Genomic DNA, 18,243 nt, shown 5'->3' with positions numbered 1-18,243 from the left:
AATAAAGTAAATGCGTCAAAGTACACTCGAAGGAGAAACATGACCAACACTAGGAAGAAATAGAATGGTCGATTTTATGCAGGAATTGGGGAGTAACAACCACTCTATTATATATAACACATAAGGATTGTGTAATACTGGCAGCGTTAGAAGTCTTAAAAATCTGTTGCTATATATGATCCCATTGATGAACAGAAAGCGATTGAGATAAATCCTTTTCCCATAACAATTCGTAGAGGATTTATTCCTTATATTAATGGGGATGACATAGTTGTGTATATGAAGGAAGCCCTTGGATGGGATCCATGGAGATATTGAATAAGGGTGTCACAGTGGTAACTAAAATAACATGGGAATTGGAATAGTTCTTTACCAGAAAGGTTTGAACTATAGGGAATAATGTGTTATATTGTTAAATACAATATCAGGGAGGCTGAATTTTTCTTGTAGTTGAGGGAATGATATAATGGAATTATTAGCTATCAAATGATGCACATGAAAAAAAAAACGTTTCTCCCCAGTGCTTGAAATAAAAATACTTATGGCAAAATGTCATAAATGTGTTATCCCAAATAGAGAAGGCCAAAAAAGATTGATAAAAGTCAAGTCGCTTGGTAAAAAGAGAATGTAGTAAATGATGGGAATACTTTAAAATAGGGTATTTAAAAAATGAAAGCGCAATTAGTCATAAAAACATCATCATGAAATGAAAAGTCATACAACAGTGAACGTTCAAAAGCAACCCATGTTGGCATAGGAGAGTCATGAGATTCATTAGAAACAGCATAGAATTGACAGGATTAAAAAGGCAGTATGAAATAACTTAAAATCAGGAAAACGTACACCACCCTACGATTTTGGTCAGATTAATTTAGATAAAGCAATACGAACACGTTTGTTATTCCAAAGGAATTTAGTGCAAATAGAAATAATCTGAGAAAAGTGATAGTTATGAATTTTAAAGGGTAACATTGAAAGCGTAAAACGATCATGAGGGTCAATCATCATTTTAAAAGTGTCTTACCTACCCCACCAGGAAAAGAATATTGGGGGAGCAGGAAGACATTTAAGCTTAAGTTTTAAGGCAGTGAAATTATGAGTTAATGTATCAGGTATGGTTGAGAAGTACCATATTCCTAAGTATTTAATCTTTTGGAAACACCAAGTAAAGCTAGTTTTATCAAACATGTAACAATAACAGGATGCATTTAGTGGTAAATCTCAGTTTTAGAGAAATCTTGGGGCCTATTAGGATGGTGGACGGACGCCAGAGGAGGAGGGAACGTCCACAGGGGCAACGGCGGTCCCTCCGTGCTAATAAGGATGTGACCGCCACCCTGGCGGTCACATCCTGTATTTTTAACATTGCGGCGGGTGCTGCTTGAAGCAGCACACGCCGCAATGTTAAAAAGACTGTGTTTTCCTTTGCGTGCACGAAGCTGCAGGCACCGCGTGGTGCCTGCCGCTTCATGCACACAATGGCAGGGGGGTACCATAGGTACCCCCCATGTTCACCCCCCCATCCCCCCTTCACCCCTGGGGGCCCACAACAGGCCCCCAAAGAAAAGTCCGTATGCCTTTCCACGGCGGAAATGCCGCTGTGTAAAGGCATAGGACCGCTGCCATCCTAATATGGCTGGCGGTCACCGCCAGCCATGTTAGAGCTTTTCCGCCGCGGTCGGAAGGCGACCGCAGTGGAAAAGCGGCGGACGGAAAAAAGATCCCCCAGCCATCCTACTCTGGCGGGGGATCTTTCTTCAGTCCGCAGTGGTTAATCCGCATCCTCCGGGCCGGCAGTGGCTTCCGCCGGCCCGGAGGATGCGGATTAACCGCAATCCTAATGAGCCCCTTTGTTTGTACTTAGAAACATAGAATATAAAGCAATCTCCTATATAAAAGGGTGTAGGGAATTGCAGGGGTTGAACGTATAAATTAAGATATCGTCTGCATAAGCAGAAAGCTTAATTTCATGAGAGTTGAGTTTAAAACCCAGTTATATCAGGATTATGCTCGATAAGTTCAAGAAAGGGTTCTAAGCAAAGAATAAAAATTAATGGGGAAAGAGGATAACCCTGTCTAGTGCCCCTTTGTAATTTTAAATAGGTAGCCAAATGACCATTAACAAACACACAAGAACATGGATTAATATACAACAATTTAACATAAGAAATACATTTATGACCAAAAGAAGAGTATAACACATACATTGCCAATTTATATGATTAAAAGCTTTCTCAGCATCAAGTGAAAGGGCAGCTAGAGGTGATGAGTACTTTTTCCCAAGAGCGAGGATATTAGAGAACATTCTGGCGTTGTCAGATGCAAGTCTACCCTTAATAAAACCAGCTTGATCAGGGTTAATAAGGAGTATAATGACATTCTCCAAACGAGAAGCTAAGATTTTCGCAAATACTTTACAATCATAGTTAATTAGTGAGATGGGTCCAAATTTTTTACAGAGGGTAGAGTCTTTATCTGGCTTGGGAATAACAACAATGAGGGCTTCCAAAAAGGAACCACTTGCTTTAGATTTAGATAGAAATGAGTTAAAAACCTCTAGTAGTTTAGGGGCACACATGGAGGAAAAAGATGAGGGGAGTTCAACGGAGAAATTATCTGGTCCAGGGGCTTTAGCCTTTTTAAAAGATTTAAGAGCATCAATAATCTCCTGGATAGAAATATCTTTCTCAAGGGTTAGGAGAGTGTCAGGTATGGATGGAGGCCTAGGTATTCCGTGGAAAAAGGTATAAAAATCAATTTCAGAAGGAGTTGTATATTCTGTATAAATTCATATAAGTTCATAAAAAGACTGGAAGGTATTTACAATTTCAGAATCGGACGAGAAAGTTTTGTTATTCTGTTCAGAGCAAATAGGGCCAATAGTTATAGTTATGTTCTAAAATCTTTATCTTTTGAAGGCTGTGTGATATTCAGTATTTAGTATCTTCTTAGTTCTTGCAGTGAAAGCAATAGTAAAGGCTCTGAAAGAGGCCTTAACGGCATCCCAATTGTTATGAACGGAAGTATCCATGGATTGATTAAATATGAAAAAATTCATTAACAAAGGAGGTTGCTTCTAATATTAAGGTTTATTCTGAGAGAATAGAATTATTAAAACGCCAACCGTCTTGTTGGCAAGTATTGAGAGACATATCAAAGGAAGAAAACACTGGAGCATGGTCAGAAAAAAAACTAATTCAAAGGATTAAATGGAGGGAAGCAATGATTTAGAAAACAAAATGTAACCAATACGAGACATAGTATGATGAACATTAGATAAAAAAGTAAATTCACATGCGTCAGGATTACATGTTTTCACTGCGTCGTAGAATGGGTGAGAGGAGATGGCAGATTGAAATGCTTCGTGAACTTTATCAGGTTTAAATTTACACTTGGATTTTCTAACCGAGAAAGGATCTAATCATTGAAAATCACCGCCAACAATTATATTAGGATTAGGGATGGAGGACAATTTCAGTTTAATGGAATTCTAAAATTCAGGTTCGGATTTTACAGGGCCATAAATATTGAAGAAAGTAAAAGTAACTTGCTTTTTACATATAGCGGCATCAACCAAAACCCATCACCCATTTGAATCACATTCAGTTAATACAATTTGCACATTTAGTGACTCATCAAATAGGATGGCAACACCACCATGACGATTAACAGCAGGAGAAAAAATAACCTGTTCAACCCATTGACGTTTAAGTGAATCCACATCATTACAATGAGTTTCCTGTAAAAGGCAACATGTGCATTGAGATTGGATAAATGGGATAGTACCTTTTGATGCTTGACAGGATGGCCTAGACTACGCACACTCCACAAGACAACGATAAACATATTGTAGGATGAGGGGAGACATATGAGAACAGGAACAACAAGCTGTGTCTGGGGTCCACTGATGATTTCCTTTGCCTATAGCTGCCAGTGAGGATTTACCTTGCCTATATCTGTGTTAATATTTTGGCAACAATATTGTGGTAAATCAATTTTCCTTACCTCATATTTCACATCTTGACCTGAAGGCTGCCCAGAAGAGTGTAACTGTATCGTAATTAACAAGTATATCAAGTTTTGGAAAAATCATTTTACATTTGTAATCGATAGAGGGATCTATGAAAGAAATGTTCGAACCATGTAGACCTGGTCAGAGTTACCTCCTATACTGACATCAAAAGATGCGAAACAGCATTTACTCTGTGGCTCAAACCACGCAGCGCCTTTACAACATGGTTAGAATCATGAAAGTATCTTTAACCCGCAAGCTGATACAACGACTTGCCTTAAGGGAATCATTGTTGGAATGATGTTGGACATTAGGTCCAACACTTTCCCTAATATTGCACAGACCAGAGTAGGAACAGTAAATTATACTGTTCCAACTCCAACGCTTTCTCTAAGGCAAGTGGCTGTAATGACTTGGGGATAATGGAACGTGTTTAGGGTTTGGACCACATCGTATTCGCATGCGGAAAAAATGTGGGTGTGGTTCTGATATATATCCTGCAAAGATCTCCACCGGCGTCCCAGTCTTCATCCATGAAAATCTGTGATTTGATTAATTTACAGTGGCAGAAAATTTTGGGAGGCAAAATATTGATTTCTCCTTGATAGAGGAGGCCTGTCAATGTCAGGGTTTAAACGCAACTTTTACTACTAAAAAAAACAAGTGACTTGTTCATTGTCAAGCACTGGATACTGGCGTTTATTTCATTTCTGGGTCTTGGTCTGTCCAAGTAAAGGGCAATTCCTACTTGCATCCACAGTGCCTTTGCACAGTACGAATACTGTAAAAAAAATAGGTGTCCGCATTAAGGATCGCAAACTGGAAGAAAAGCCAGAAAGCACACAAACCTCCAGGAAGTATGATGAGTGGAGACTGCAACTCTTGGGGCTGGCAAGGGAGATGGTTACAGGATAAAAACCAGGGTGAATATAGTTACAAATCACCAAGAATATTTTGGGGACAGCATATAGTCACAGGCAGCATAGCACCCCGAATAAAAATGCAACAGTAGCGTTGCAACAAAGTGTTAAAGAAGGATACAAGTTGTTAAATAGTGTAGGAAAAGCAAATGACATATAAACCACATTACAGAAGCCATTGGAGATTGATAAAAAGAATTGCAGAAAATAGTGTACACAGGTCCCATGGGTACCCACTGATACCACTTAGAAGCCAGCCGGGCCCGGAGAAGTTGTCTGCATCTGAGCATGACATTTATACAATGGCATTTGGGGATCTCTGGTTGTCTAAGGCTTGTGCCAAAGCTAGGCAGAGACCACCACTCTAGTCCGGGCAAGGGAGTTACATGTGTAAAGCGTTTGTGCAACACACACACAGCAGCAACAAACTAGGCGCACTACAAAAGAAAATCCACACAAGGTCATATAAAAATAACCTTTGTATTATCATAAACACATTAGAAACCGAATCACACATTTACACTGTGCCAACTGGCAGGTGCAATATTCACAAGGGATTATATACAGGACCAGGCCAATTGGGCCAAGGACGGGACCATCAGAACAGGTAAGTAAATGCAAATATAAAACACAACCAGTAACTACTGGTACCATAATGACCTATGCATTATCACATTAGACATAAACCCACACTAGGCCAAAACCTCTTCAGCATAAACACATTATGTAATTGGCCCCACCAGCATAAACACAATATGCACTAACCCCATAAGCATAAACACATTAGGCAAATAGATACTTTCTCAAAACATCACAACCTGACATTATGCATTAACACATTAGGCCCGAACCTCATTAGCATAAACACAGTACGCACTGGGTCTTACCAGCATAAACACATTAGTGTAGATACAATGGGCCTAAATCATTCTTTTGGCAACACTCCCAGTAATAGACACATTACACAATTTGGTAGAGACTGGCACTCTACCAATGTCACCAAACTGCCCCAAGGCCAACAAGCCTTCTAAAAGGGCTTGAATGCCCTCTGTCCCAATGTCAGGGCTGGCTGCTAATGCAGCAGAGAAAAGTGCGCACAGGCACTGTCCTAAACATTGCAGCTGCCCACTAATTGCTGCGCAGCTGTGAATAAAAATAAAGGCCGGGTACCTACTGTGCCTTCTGGACAAATGTGCCCAAGTGTTGCAGCTGCCTGCACTCTGGCAGGGCAGCTGAGAATGAGCCTACAAGAAAACAATCACAGCACTGCACGTGCTGTGAGAGCCCCCCTCCGGGACTCCTAAAATAATGGGGGAAAACATTGCAGCTGCCACCTATCTAGTGAGGCAGCTGGGTTGCAAAAAGGAAGGACTGATACCACTCTGCCTGAGGTGGGCCCTACTCTGGGGCCCTTACAACAAAAGTGCCTCCACTATGTAGTTGCTCACAACGGCGGTGCAACTGCGAGGAAATGAAGGCACTACAAGTTGCAACTGCCCGCTAATTGTTGGGCAACTATGACCATCACTGAGGCATGGGACTTCACTGGACCCTCTCTGGGGCTCTGAAACCAATGAGCCCAAAACGTTGCAGCTGCCCACTGCCAGGCTGAGCAGCTGTAAGACCAGCACTGGCACTACGGTGCCTTTAGAGGGACCACAGGGAGGGCCGGCACTGACAATGTGCCCCGACGCCCCCTCCAACAACTAGATCATCAATGACCCCACTCACAGGGCTCTCCTGGACAATCGGCACTCACAATTCCTGTGGAGGGCTATCACGGTTTTCCCTTCAGCCCCCACTCACTGGGGCTTTGACTGATCCTCCGGACTTCCACAGGACCTCTCAATAGCACGGGAGCCCTGCTCGGGATGGCAGCCACCTCTTCACAGGACAGTGCAGCACAAGCTGGGCTCTCCCTTCACTATGATAGCCCGCGGCTCAGCTGCAGTCCTCCCGGCTTTTATTTGTGCACTGGAGCGCGGGACAGGCTCCCGTCTACTTACTTTTCATGTGCAAGGGTGTCCTGCCCCAAACAGGCAATTCTGCCAGACTTCCGGTTTGCGTGGCCGTGACCCGGCAGCAATTACTCTCACCGGGCAAAAGTGCGGGGTAGGCTCCCATTTTAAAGGTACCAATTCGGGGTGGGCTCCCGCTCGGTTTTCAGCATAAATCAGTGGGGTAGGCTCCTGTTCTTCTTGCACTGCGGAGTGGGCTCCCCATCACATCAGCACCACTGCGGCTGCAATTGCGGGGTGAGCAACCGCCCGGAAAGACATTCCTAAAGCAGGGTGGGCTCCCACTCCAAATAGGCTGCAATGCGGGGTGGGAACCCATTTTTCAAATGAGCACACAAGCGGCTGCAATTGCAGGGTGGGCTCCCACCAAGTAAACAGCTCAGGGGAAAGCCCTGCGCTGCCAGTCCACAGCTCCTCTTTCCTTGGCTGATAATCTAAATATAGCACTCACGAGGCACTAGAATGTACAGACTCAGCAGGGAACAGTCCTCAGGTATCCAGGGGCATAGCAGGGAGGCCAGCACACAGGCCCATCCAGCAAGGAGGCAAGCCCCCTTGGCGGTTCCTCCTAGGCCCCCAGCAGCAGCACGCCCCAGTAGCACAGGAACAGCTCACCAGAACTGAACTAATTCATGGGTCACAGCCCCTACCTTTATACACCCTTATTCTTTGTGTAAAGTGCAGGGCATGGGGGAACCAGATGCAACTGGTTCAGGGAGATTTGGAGCACTTTGTTTTGCAAGCTCCTCTTCCCTTTTGTCAGGTGGGGCTCGTCATCAGACACACCACAGGGGGGCAGAGTCTGCATTCACATGGGAAGACACCATCCTTCTCAGAGTTAGGAGATTACCACTCCCACTACTCAGCCCAGGTGTCCCATTCAGCCTAGCGCAGCCTCACCCTGCCCCTTATGGAGCCTCCCACACCTCCCAGCTCCTGTCAATCACAAGACAGACATACAATTCACATCAGGCAGGCAGACACATAGCACACAGAAATGCAAACTTCTAAAAGTGGCATTTCTCCACCAATCACCATAAATCTATGCATACCATTGCGCAGCATTTATCCTCACGAGTTCATACATACTAAAATCGACCCTGCACTCCTCTCATACCAGGAATTACCATGGACAAACGTATTCCCCATGCATTTCTATTTGAGGGCAGGCCAATCTCACCACATGTACACAGATAGCGCATTCATTTTACACTGGACCACAGTGCTAAAGTGCCTAGAGGCCTAACACCACTACCACCAGGTTACAGAAAAAGGCTAGGAGAATGCAAAAAATTTCAGGGTGAACCTGCCAAAAGGGCCAAGTCCAACACACTGGTTCCACATATTTCCATTACTATGGGTCAAATGCTTTTAAATAAAATTTAGAAGAAAGTCAACATGTGCAACAAGTAAGAACACATGTATTGTGCTGGTAAATGTTTTTGGGGATGAAATCAACTAAATGGTGCAGTAACAAACTAGGCGCAGACAGAAGTGCACATGCAAAGACCTACAGTTGGGAATGCCAAATAAAAGAAAAATATTAAGGGGCTCATTTATGAAAAGTGACGCATCGCTGCGAGAAAACAGAAAGGCATCACTTTTCATTGTGTCCTCCTTGCGACACTAATGATGCATTATATTTACAGTATAACGCAACATGTCGCAAGGAGTTACAGATATGTTAGTATTTCTGACGTATCTGTATGCGGAAAATTACGCATTGCTAGAGTGTGTCACAAAAGTGACGCAACTCTAGCAATGGGTCACTACACATGGGCAAGTCCCATGTGAAATGTGCGTGCGTCAGTCTTACGCCTGCCAATAGGCAGGCGTAAGCATTGACGCATTTAATCTTATAGATTTTACTGCTCACCTCTATGATCCTTACTTCTGTCGGAATGCCCCACTGCATACATTATACCTGGCGCAGGTATAATGTTTGGCAGGGATTTACAAAGTGACTCATTTACCTAGAAGCGTAACTTTGTAAATATGATGCAACAAGGCACATTTTTTATGCCGCTGGTGCGCCACAAAAAGTGATGCACCGGCCGTGCAAAAGTGACTCAAGGGCTCATAAATAAGCCCCTAAAATTCTAATAAATAATTTAATCAATGGAAAGAATTGGATAAGAGGGAGGCTCTTTTGTGCTGATAGCTGAAGAGACTTATCTATGGAGATACTTTTAAAGAGTTGGATGGGTGGGCCATAGAAGCATAGGTGTGTCTGAAACATTATGTGGACAAGAGATTGCCAGAATGACTGATTCATGGCTAGATAATTTATAATAGTTAGGTAGCCTGACAAATATACCAGGTATATAGACAATAAAGATGAAATCCGACGGAATAACTCATTCATCAAAAAGAGACAAAAGGTGTATTGGGATGTATTATTCATATTAGGATATACCTGAAAACAATGACAAAGGATAAAAGCCAGCACATGCTGGGACGTCCAGTGGTGGGTTTTCTATGCTGGGTGGCTATTGCTGACTCTGTCACACTTCACCGGGCCATGACCAGAAGACTTCAGGAATCAGAGCACTGGGTGAAGCACATTTCACCTTGTTGAAATAGTTAACGTATAGCATAATCTGTTACTAAACAAAAAAAATTGTATTACTTACTAAACCATGCTTCCTACACAGTTTTTCATTGCAACTTTTCTATAAGCCTTTTGTGGCATCTTCAGTTGTAAAATGAGTTTATTTAGAACATAATAAGGCTTAGAGATGAGAACAAAATAATGCAAGTCACCTATAATGAAGAGAAAATAAATAAGGTCTAAAAATAAGAAAAGTTTGTTTTTAGATACATAAGAAAACAAATGCAATATATATAATTGTCATACAAAACTGAATTATCAAGCAATATATTTAATTATGTTAGATGGAGATAGAAAGGATTGTTGTGCACTGTCATCTAGGAATTGTATAATGGGAGACCACAAAATCTGGCCTTTCAGAGGTAGAGATATGGAAGAGATGTAACTTGTGTCCAATCTATGATTGTAGCAAACCGGGTACCACTAAGCTTTAAATTATAACATAGTAAGTCCTTGCAATTCTTGGTGATCTGCTGGAAAGCCGCTGCTAACAAAAGATCCGGAATGCAAGTGTCACATGAGGTTGAGGCCCAAGCTTCGGATATGCTGCCTAAAAAGATAGTAGAAATAGAAAAAGGGACTGCAGTATGAAAAAGTGAATTAACCTGACCCCAGATCTGTGTCCAAAAGCACATCGCTGTATGGTATGTAAAAAGTAAATGTTTTAAATCTGCTTGTGGCAGAGAGCATGTTCAACATGTGTGTGTTGTAGTTGGGAGGAATGTGTGCAAAAGAGTAGGATTCAATAAAAGTCTGTTATAAATAAAGAAAAGGGACTGCATGGTATTTGCTGCTCTGGATGATTTTCTTTCAAATCTTTGCCCAGAAAGGAATTGACCACTCGACTGCAAGGTCGGACTCCCAGGCCAACTCCACCTTTGTTTTTGCTCTGTTAGAGTCAGAGGGAAGTAAATAGGAATAAATAGAAGATCCTCTTGGAGAAGAGTGCAATAGAGTGAACCAGTGGTTATTAGTAGATAATGCTGAAGATAGAGAGAGTCGACTTTGTTCATAAGTGACACAAAGGGCTCTATGCAATATGCTGTATTTCTTCTCAAATGATAAGGGGAAACGTAATTGATAAGAGACCTGGAAAAATTATAAGAACGTATTGTGCTCAAAAAGATGGTGCACCCAGAATAAACTTTTGTTTCTCCAGGATTTCCAGTAAATGGGTTTATTATTAACTATATCTTTGTTGTGCCAAATGGTACAACTAAGAAAAGTATCAATATTTGTGAGATTGTTATAAAGGCTGAAGCATAGGTGTAGGAAGACACGGTGGTGTGTGAGTGAAAGACAAATATTCCTTGAAAGAGAAGGGGAGGAGAAAAGATTTCTCCACATCCATCCATCCATAATGGGCCTGGTGTCGTAGAATCAGAAAGCCACTGAGATGATTGACGTAATAGAAAAGCCTTATGGTAGTTGGAAAGTCTGGGAATTTAACTCCTTCCGATTTTTGGGCGAGTCAATTTGAGTAAGGACGTGCACGATTTTTTATGATTGCAAAGGAACGAGATAAGGATAGAGTTAATCTTTTTAAAATATTTAAGAGGTGTGTAAATCGAGAGATTAGATATAGTGAACAATACAATGGAGCTCAGATCATTTTATTGGTATCCAAGTGACCCCACAAAAAAAGATGGTGTGGATGCCATCTAGCGGTTACAGTGGTTAATGTATGTGAACATTTTTCTAGATTTATAGAAACTGAAGAAGGGACAGAGGGGGTGAGCCACAAACCAAAATATTTAATGTGCTGAGAATTCCACGAAAAATTTGACATGGTGAATTCTTCTCTAGATGTTAATTTAGTCGACGGCAGTATTTCAAATTTTTTGTTATTCAACTTATAACCAGAGACATTACTGTATGAGACAACCTCTTGAAAAAATGTTGGTAGAGATAAGATAGATTGGGAGAGGAACAATAGAACATCATCTGCAAATGCTGCAAATTCAATCTGTAAACCATAAAAGGCAACACCATTAATCATGATTCTGTCACAAGCAAGAAAGAAAAGGTTCAAGTGCTAAATTAAAAAGAAAAGGTGAAAGAGGACAATCTTGGCGTACACCCCTTCCCAAAGAAAAATACGGAGAAGTAGGACCATTAGAGATATCCCCTCTTGGGCAGAATACAAGAGAGAGATGAGGTAAATGCTTTTGGGTCCTAAGCCAAATCAACTAAGTGCGTGGAAGAGAAAGGGCTAATAGACACAACCAAACTCTTTCTCAGTGTCTAAAGCAATTGCTGCATCCGACTCCATTTTAGTAGGAGACTTGGAAAGGATATAAAAATAAAAACAGTGTTTCCTGAAAGATATCTTCCTTTGCCGAAACACAATTTCTCATTACCAAGCAGATAAGGAAGATAGGAATCAAGTCTCAGAGCGAAAGCTTTAGAACATATTTTATAGTCAACATTAACCAGTGAGATTGGCCTATAATTTTTGCAGAAATTAGAGTTCTTACCTTCCTTAGAGATGAGACAAATTAAAGCATCCTAAAAGGAACCAGAAGAAGAGCCAGAGGGTGAGAAAGAGTATACGAGAGTTAACAATTTGGGGAGGAGTAACTTAGCAAAATTCAACAGGAAACCCGTCAGGACCGGGACCTAATCTTTTTTCAGTGTGTTCAGTGCATTATGTAATTCGATTTGTGAGATGTCATCTTGCAACAGTGATAAGTCAATACATTTGTCTGCAGGTCTATTAATAGATGAGAGAAATTGAGAAATGTTGATATCAGAAGTCACATTTTCAGGTGTATACAAGGACTTCTAATATTGAACAAATTCATCCAAAATCTCCAAATCCCTATTTTTTGGCGTTTAAGTTGTGTCAATAATAGAGTAAATATTACATTTGTTGTTCCTAACCTGCAGGTAATTCGGCCCTTTTCTGACTGCCATAAATGTTGCACTAGATTTTAACAAGAACAAAGGGGCATTTTCTGTGGATTCTCCGTTAAACTGGAGTTTAGTGCGAATAAGTTCAGATAACTACTTTTTTGGTTTTGAAGTATAAAAGAAATGTTCTAGTCTCTTTATCTGGGCTAAAAGGTCAGTTGTAAGAGTATGTGATGCTTTTCCCTTCTTAGCAACATATGAGATAATATTATCATGGGCTCATGCTTTAAAAGCATCCCAGCTAATATAAAAGTACGAGTCCTCTGTTTGATTAAAGTGAAAATAATCTTGAAAAAACAACTCAAAAGAGGAGGTAAAATTCAGATCTAGAATGATTGAATTGTTAAAATGCCACCTGCTGGGAGCTTGAGAAGAGAGAGGAAGGTCCAATTGAAGGGAAACAGGGGTATAATCAGAAATTAAAATAGATCCAATGCCTGCAGAACGTAGAGACTGTGAGATATTATGTGATACAAAAAATTAATCAATTCAGGATTGAGTTTGATGGACAGGAGAGAAGTAAGTGTATTCTCTTAGGATAGGGTTACAAAGACACCAGCATCCACAAGCTTTCATTGCTTAATAGTTTGGACCAAAGGTTTGTGGGTACTGTTTGGTATAAAAGTACCCTTGGGGATAGGATCAATAAAGGGATAAACTATCTGGTTATAGTCACCATCTAGAATAACATTTTCTTCAGTGTATTCAATAAGAAACGATTTAGGACATACCAAAAATGGGAGTCATTGATTGTAGAGGTAATATTTACCAAAGAGACTGGAACATTTCCCATTGACAATTTTGTATCCAACCATCTTCCAACATCATCAGATTATTGGGAAACCAGCTTAGCACACAACGATTTATGACATAGTGTAATAACTCCCTTCCTTTTACCATCACCTGGGGTACAGAAAACATCACCTACCCAACCTCTTTCTGGTTTTATTGACTCCTGTTTTGTATGGTGTGACTCCTTAAACAAAGCTATACTTGCACAAGATGAGCTAAATTGGATAAAACACACATTGTCTTTTAATGGGAGAGTTTAAAACCCTGACATTTTAAGAAATTATGTTTAAGGACTTTAACATCTTTTGACAGATAAAAAACAATTCATACCAAACAAGGAAAATAAACATTGTAGACTTTATCATGACATACATATACCAAAAAGCAGTAAGGTAAAGATAAAAAGGAACTAAACGTGAGACAGAAAGAGGAATAAAGAGGGAAACATATAATGCTAAGAGAAAGAGATAGCAAGAAAGAAAGAATCATCCATGAATTAGGAAGGAATACAATATAACATACCTAAGAAGAGCAGTGTCCAGGGTAAGGTTGGGGTGAGGTCACCTGCAACAGATGATACATCGGGAGTCCATGGGGACAATACAAGAGGATCATAACACATGTTACATAGTACAGGGCAGACCACAAAACACAAATGATATACCTGCAAAAAAGTAAATAAAGATTAATAATCCACAATAACTATGAGAATTACCATAGAAAATAAAGGAGAAAGAGGCTCCTGAACATTGAATGGAGGTAGCAAAAATTTCAACAAATTATTACCAACAATTATGTAACAATGAAAACATTGAGATAAAAGTTTGTGGCATTTTCATAAGGGCTTCCTTTGCCAAGTAAGGGCCTCATTACAATGAGACTCGGAAAGCCTCTGACCACAGGTCGGAGTCTTTCCGAGTCACACTGTGGGTTTAACTTTCGACTGCCTCATTACGATGACGGCGATCCAAAGTGAAACCGGACGGTCATTCCAGCTAGATTGCGATGGACTCAAGGAGCCTGTCAGCCAGTCATAGGCCTGACCGTAATCCTAATGGACAGCGTTTCTGCCGTCGGTTTCTGACAGGCGTTCCATGCCGGGCTTTCTGAGATCGAACAGCCTGTCAGAAAACAACTTTGGGGACCACAAGCAGGGCTCCATTTTCTCTGAGGGCTCTGGTTGGGGGCCTGCCCCTCTGCTGATCCCTGCATTGTGTGGCAGGCACCTTGAGGTATCTGCCACGCAGTGCAGGAATGAACAGATTCTGCCATTTCTCTATGGGAGATTGTGCTACGGCCGGTTTACGGCCACAGCACAAGCTCTCATAGAGAAATTGGAGTATGCAAATGCACCATGTGCGCCCGCTTTGTAATGGTGCACTTGGAACCGCCAATCATCATAATAAGGCCCTAAGCCCAAAACTAGACCAGGAAAAAAACAGAAGACACCGAAATCAGTCGACAAATATCAAGATTTTTGTTTTGTCTGTATTGCTTTGTCTGCTTCTGCTCATCTGGTTATAGTCATACACATGCTTTAACATTGGCAAAGTCATTCCTGATCTAATTTTTATGTTTCTTTTAGGGCTGTGGGGAAGTGCAATTGGAAGCATACAGGAATTATTTCGCATAACCATAGGTAATATTTATACTTTTTATATTAAATTGGGAATATATGACCTAATTTGCTCCTATATCAGTGTATAATACTCTCTGATGTGTAAGACATAACATGGTGCTGGCAGGAAAGCCCTTCATCTATAGTTAATACAAGCATTGACAAAACAGGTAGGCCTTGACGTGCGAGATCTATCAACTTTGTTACTGTTTTTTAGCCATGCTGCACAGTAGTTCAGCTGCTGTGCAACGTGGCTGAAAGTAAAGAAAATAAAAAAGCTATGATGCAGTCATTGCTGTCCGCGTCATATTTCTTAATTTTTTCAACTTTCAGCCATGCTGTACAGCAGCTGCTCAACTTCTGAAAGACATTTTATGGAAAGCGGTATGCTGCAGTAGCGCTCTGCACACTCCCACATACACACTCACTCCATACCACTACGTGGTGCAACATATATCAGGCAGGCCCTTACAGAACATGCTCGCACACACATTCACCCAGCATCCTTATGCGGTGCAACTGATACCCAGCAGGTCAATGGGTAACAAGCTGCAGAGCCCGTGGCTCCAAGCCTCCCTCCATCCTCCAACTCATCATGACTATCCTACACCCCCTGATTGGAGACACCCTACCCTCCCTTTTGGCACCTGCAGCACCTGGCTGATGTCACTCTTAGTCGGGGTCCCAGGGAAACAGGTGGAGATGGGCAGCAAGGACAATTAAGAGGCAGTCAGCAACAGGGCTTTTGCAGCCACTTGAGTAGGAACAGGATGAGGCAAATTGTCTGTCACACCAATGGGGTCCACAAGGGCCTTCTTCCAGCACCAGCTCAGTTCTGCAAAGCACTGGGAGGTGGGGGGGTCCTGCAATCTCTTGACCCACTTCCGATCATACTCGGAAGAGTACCTCCAGCCCAGTTAATCACTCTCACCACCCAGGCCCTAGCGGGGCAATACTACCTGGCAACATAATGCCATCGGTAAAGGCTTGGTAACACAAGGGCAGTTGGTCTGCCCCTCTGAGAGCCAGAAAGTGTCCAATCAGGCAACAAGGAATGAATTAGGGGAGGGAGGCCTCTCGGAAGGAAGAGACACTCTGTCAGGTACACATCGATCAGAGTCGCACCCAGGCTATCGAGGCACAACATCTAGTGCGTGATTTTACAGGTCACACCAAACCGTCTCGGTCACACTCAGCAAATTTGCAAAATCACTACCTCCTTGGAAATGAGGCACAATGCCCAGTGATACTGGTCAGTGATACTGGTTGCACCAGACTATCTGGGCACAGCATCTGGTGCACAACGATAGGAGTCGCACCAGACCGTTCGGGTCACACATAAAATAGAGTTGCAATTCTGTTCCTCCCTGAAAATGAGACAAAACAATGGATTTAGGCCCAGATCTCTGTACTGGGGTGAATGTATGACATTGTTCTGAATTCTGTCCATCAATTACTGTTTTTGCATTTGTCACCCAGAGTGGTACGGGAATGCCCAGAAGTTGCTCCCGTGCTCTCCATGCCACTGGAGACAAGCTATCCTGGCTGTTGAGGGGTAAAACCCCAAAGCGGGTCCTAGGATGCTCGTTTCCAGTCTAGGGAGGACCTGGCCTGGCAGTTCGGGCTGGACTGTTCCCATTGGGCACAGGGTCAAGACTTATTTGCATATGACTGGGTTCAAACTGGAATGGTGAGCAAACAAACAATGGATTTAGGCCCAGATCTCTGTACTGGAGTGAATGTATGACATTGTTCTGCATTCTGTCCATTACTTGCTGTTTTCACATTGATCTTGGTGACACCAGACAGTTCCTATCACACACACAGGCACAAGATCAGCAATGCTTCATGAGGTAGAATGAAGCACTATTACAGTTATGCCCCCACCTCTGAGGGTCGCAACCTGTGAATCGGACACCGCATGCGAAGAGCATGTAGTCGGCATGTTGCACAAGAGAGATGTGGCATGATTGATGAAGCGGGCCACATTGGATCCCACAACCAGTGAATCTGTTTGCCACCAACAAGACATTTATGCAGTTGTGTAGGTCCCAAAAATGTATAGGATCTGCGCATTTGTTGGACAACCTAAACTAAGGTCTTGGTGCCAAGACTTGTTCCGGGCAGCCCAGAAGGATATTTTGGCCTATAGGCCTGCTAGCTCACATTGCCACTATAAACTCCCTAACCTTATCAAGGAATGAATAGTTTCTGGCAACCATCTAAAATGACAACTCTTGACCCTTCAGCAATCCTGGAAACAGTACAGTACGTTTTGCTCAGTCAATTGTGCTCACTTAGTCTCAGAGAGATACACAGAATGAAAGGGGACGTTTTCAATATGCAATTATTCAACTAGCGCCATTCTAGTTTAAAACATATTTGCTGCAACAATCAGTAGACAGAGGCAAATGTAAGAAATTACTGGTTGGTTGGTTGATTGCTTTATTTCGATATGCATATATCATAAAAGCCGTACAAAAGATAAAAACAGCATGTCGAAAAAGTATGACTGTACATTAAAAGGAAGAGTAAAACACATTTGATCAGCATAAATTAATTAAAAAAGAATTAAATTGATATGGACAGTCTTTTAAGTCTAATCAACCAAGCCCATTTTAAAAACTTGGAAACGGCACATACAATGGGAGGGGCTGTATTGGTTAAAAGAATCCGAAGGGCAACAGAAAACTGGCGAGTGCCCAATTCTCTGCAAATAGGTCCAAGCCAACGTGATCTGGGGCGTCCATAGTCCGGGCATTCGAAGAGAAAGTGTGGCACCATTTCTGGTTTATCAGGACAAAGGGCACAATGGCGTGCTGAGGGCTGGGATTTGTTCCACCTGGAGCAGAGGTCGGCCAGGGGTAGGGTTCCTAACCGGAATTTGATATACAAGGACCGGTCCATGGCGATTGTAATTAAGTCCATGTAAGGCTCGAAGGCAACAACATCTTTTATCAACAGGAAGGCTGCGGTGGTTTTGCAGTGCTGCTGATTGCTGATGTGCTTCACACGAACCCACTCCCAATAAAGTTTTTTTAGGGACTCCTTTGAAGGAGCTGAGTGGCTAAGCCAACAGGAGAAATTACAAGCACCAAAAGAGTGAACAGTAGATACATTTCTACTATGTTGCTTAATCAATGAATTTATGCAGGCATATATAAAAACAGTAATCTTTGCATCCTCCTATGATGCGGACCCTGCCTAAGTGTACTTAAGTGTACCTTGCATGTATGTGAGTATGAAGCCAAGAATCCCCTAGTAAAGAGACAACCCCATCAAATAGAATGAAGGTACCTGTCTTGGTCACGAGCTGGAGACAACGCAAGGGATGTCAAACCGCTGCGTGTTGAAGCATC

At 42.1% G+C, this 18,243-nt stretch overlaps 1 protein-coding gene across 1 annotated transcript in view; it reads left to right on the top strand.

Annotated features, from left to right (window-relative positions):
* Positions 1-18,243, top strand: part of LOC147701912 (cytosolic phospholipase A2 gamma-like) — a 956,977-nt gene that overhangs the window by 598,346 nt on the left and 340,388 nt on the right. Inside the window, exon 10 of the mRNA XM_086930542.1 lies at positions 14,852-14,905. Within this exon, the coding sequence (XP_086786668.1) occupies positions 14,852-14,905 (54 nt within the window). The remainder of the gene's footprint in view (positions 1-14,851; positions 14,906-18,243) is intronic.

Source organism: Lissotriton vulgaris, chromosome 7 (genome assembly GCF_964263255.1).
Source record: "Lissotriton vulgaris chromosome 7, aLisVul1.2, whole genome shotgun sequence".
Lineage (NCBI taxonomy): Eukaryota > Metazoa > Chordata > Amphibia > Caudata > Salamandridae > Lissotriton > Lissotriton vulgaris.
This window is presented reverse-complemented; position numbering and strand designations above follow the sequence as displayed.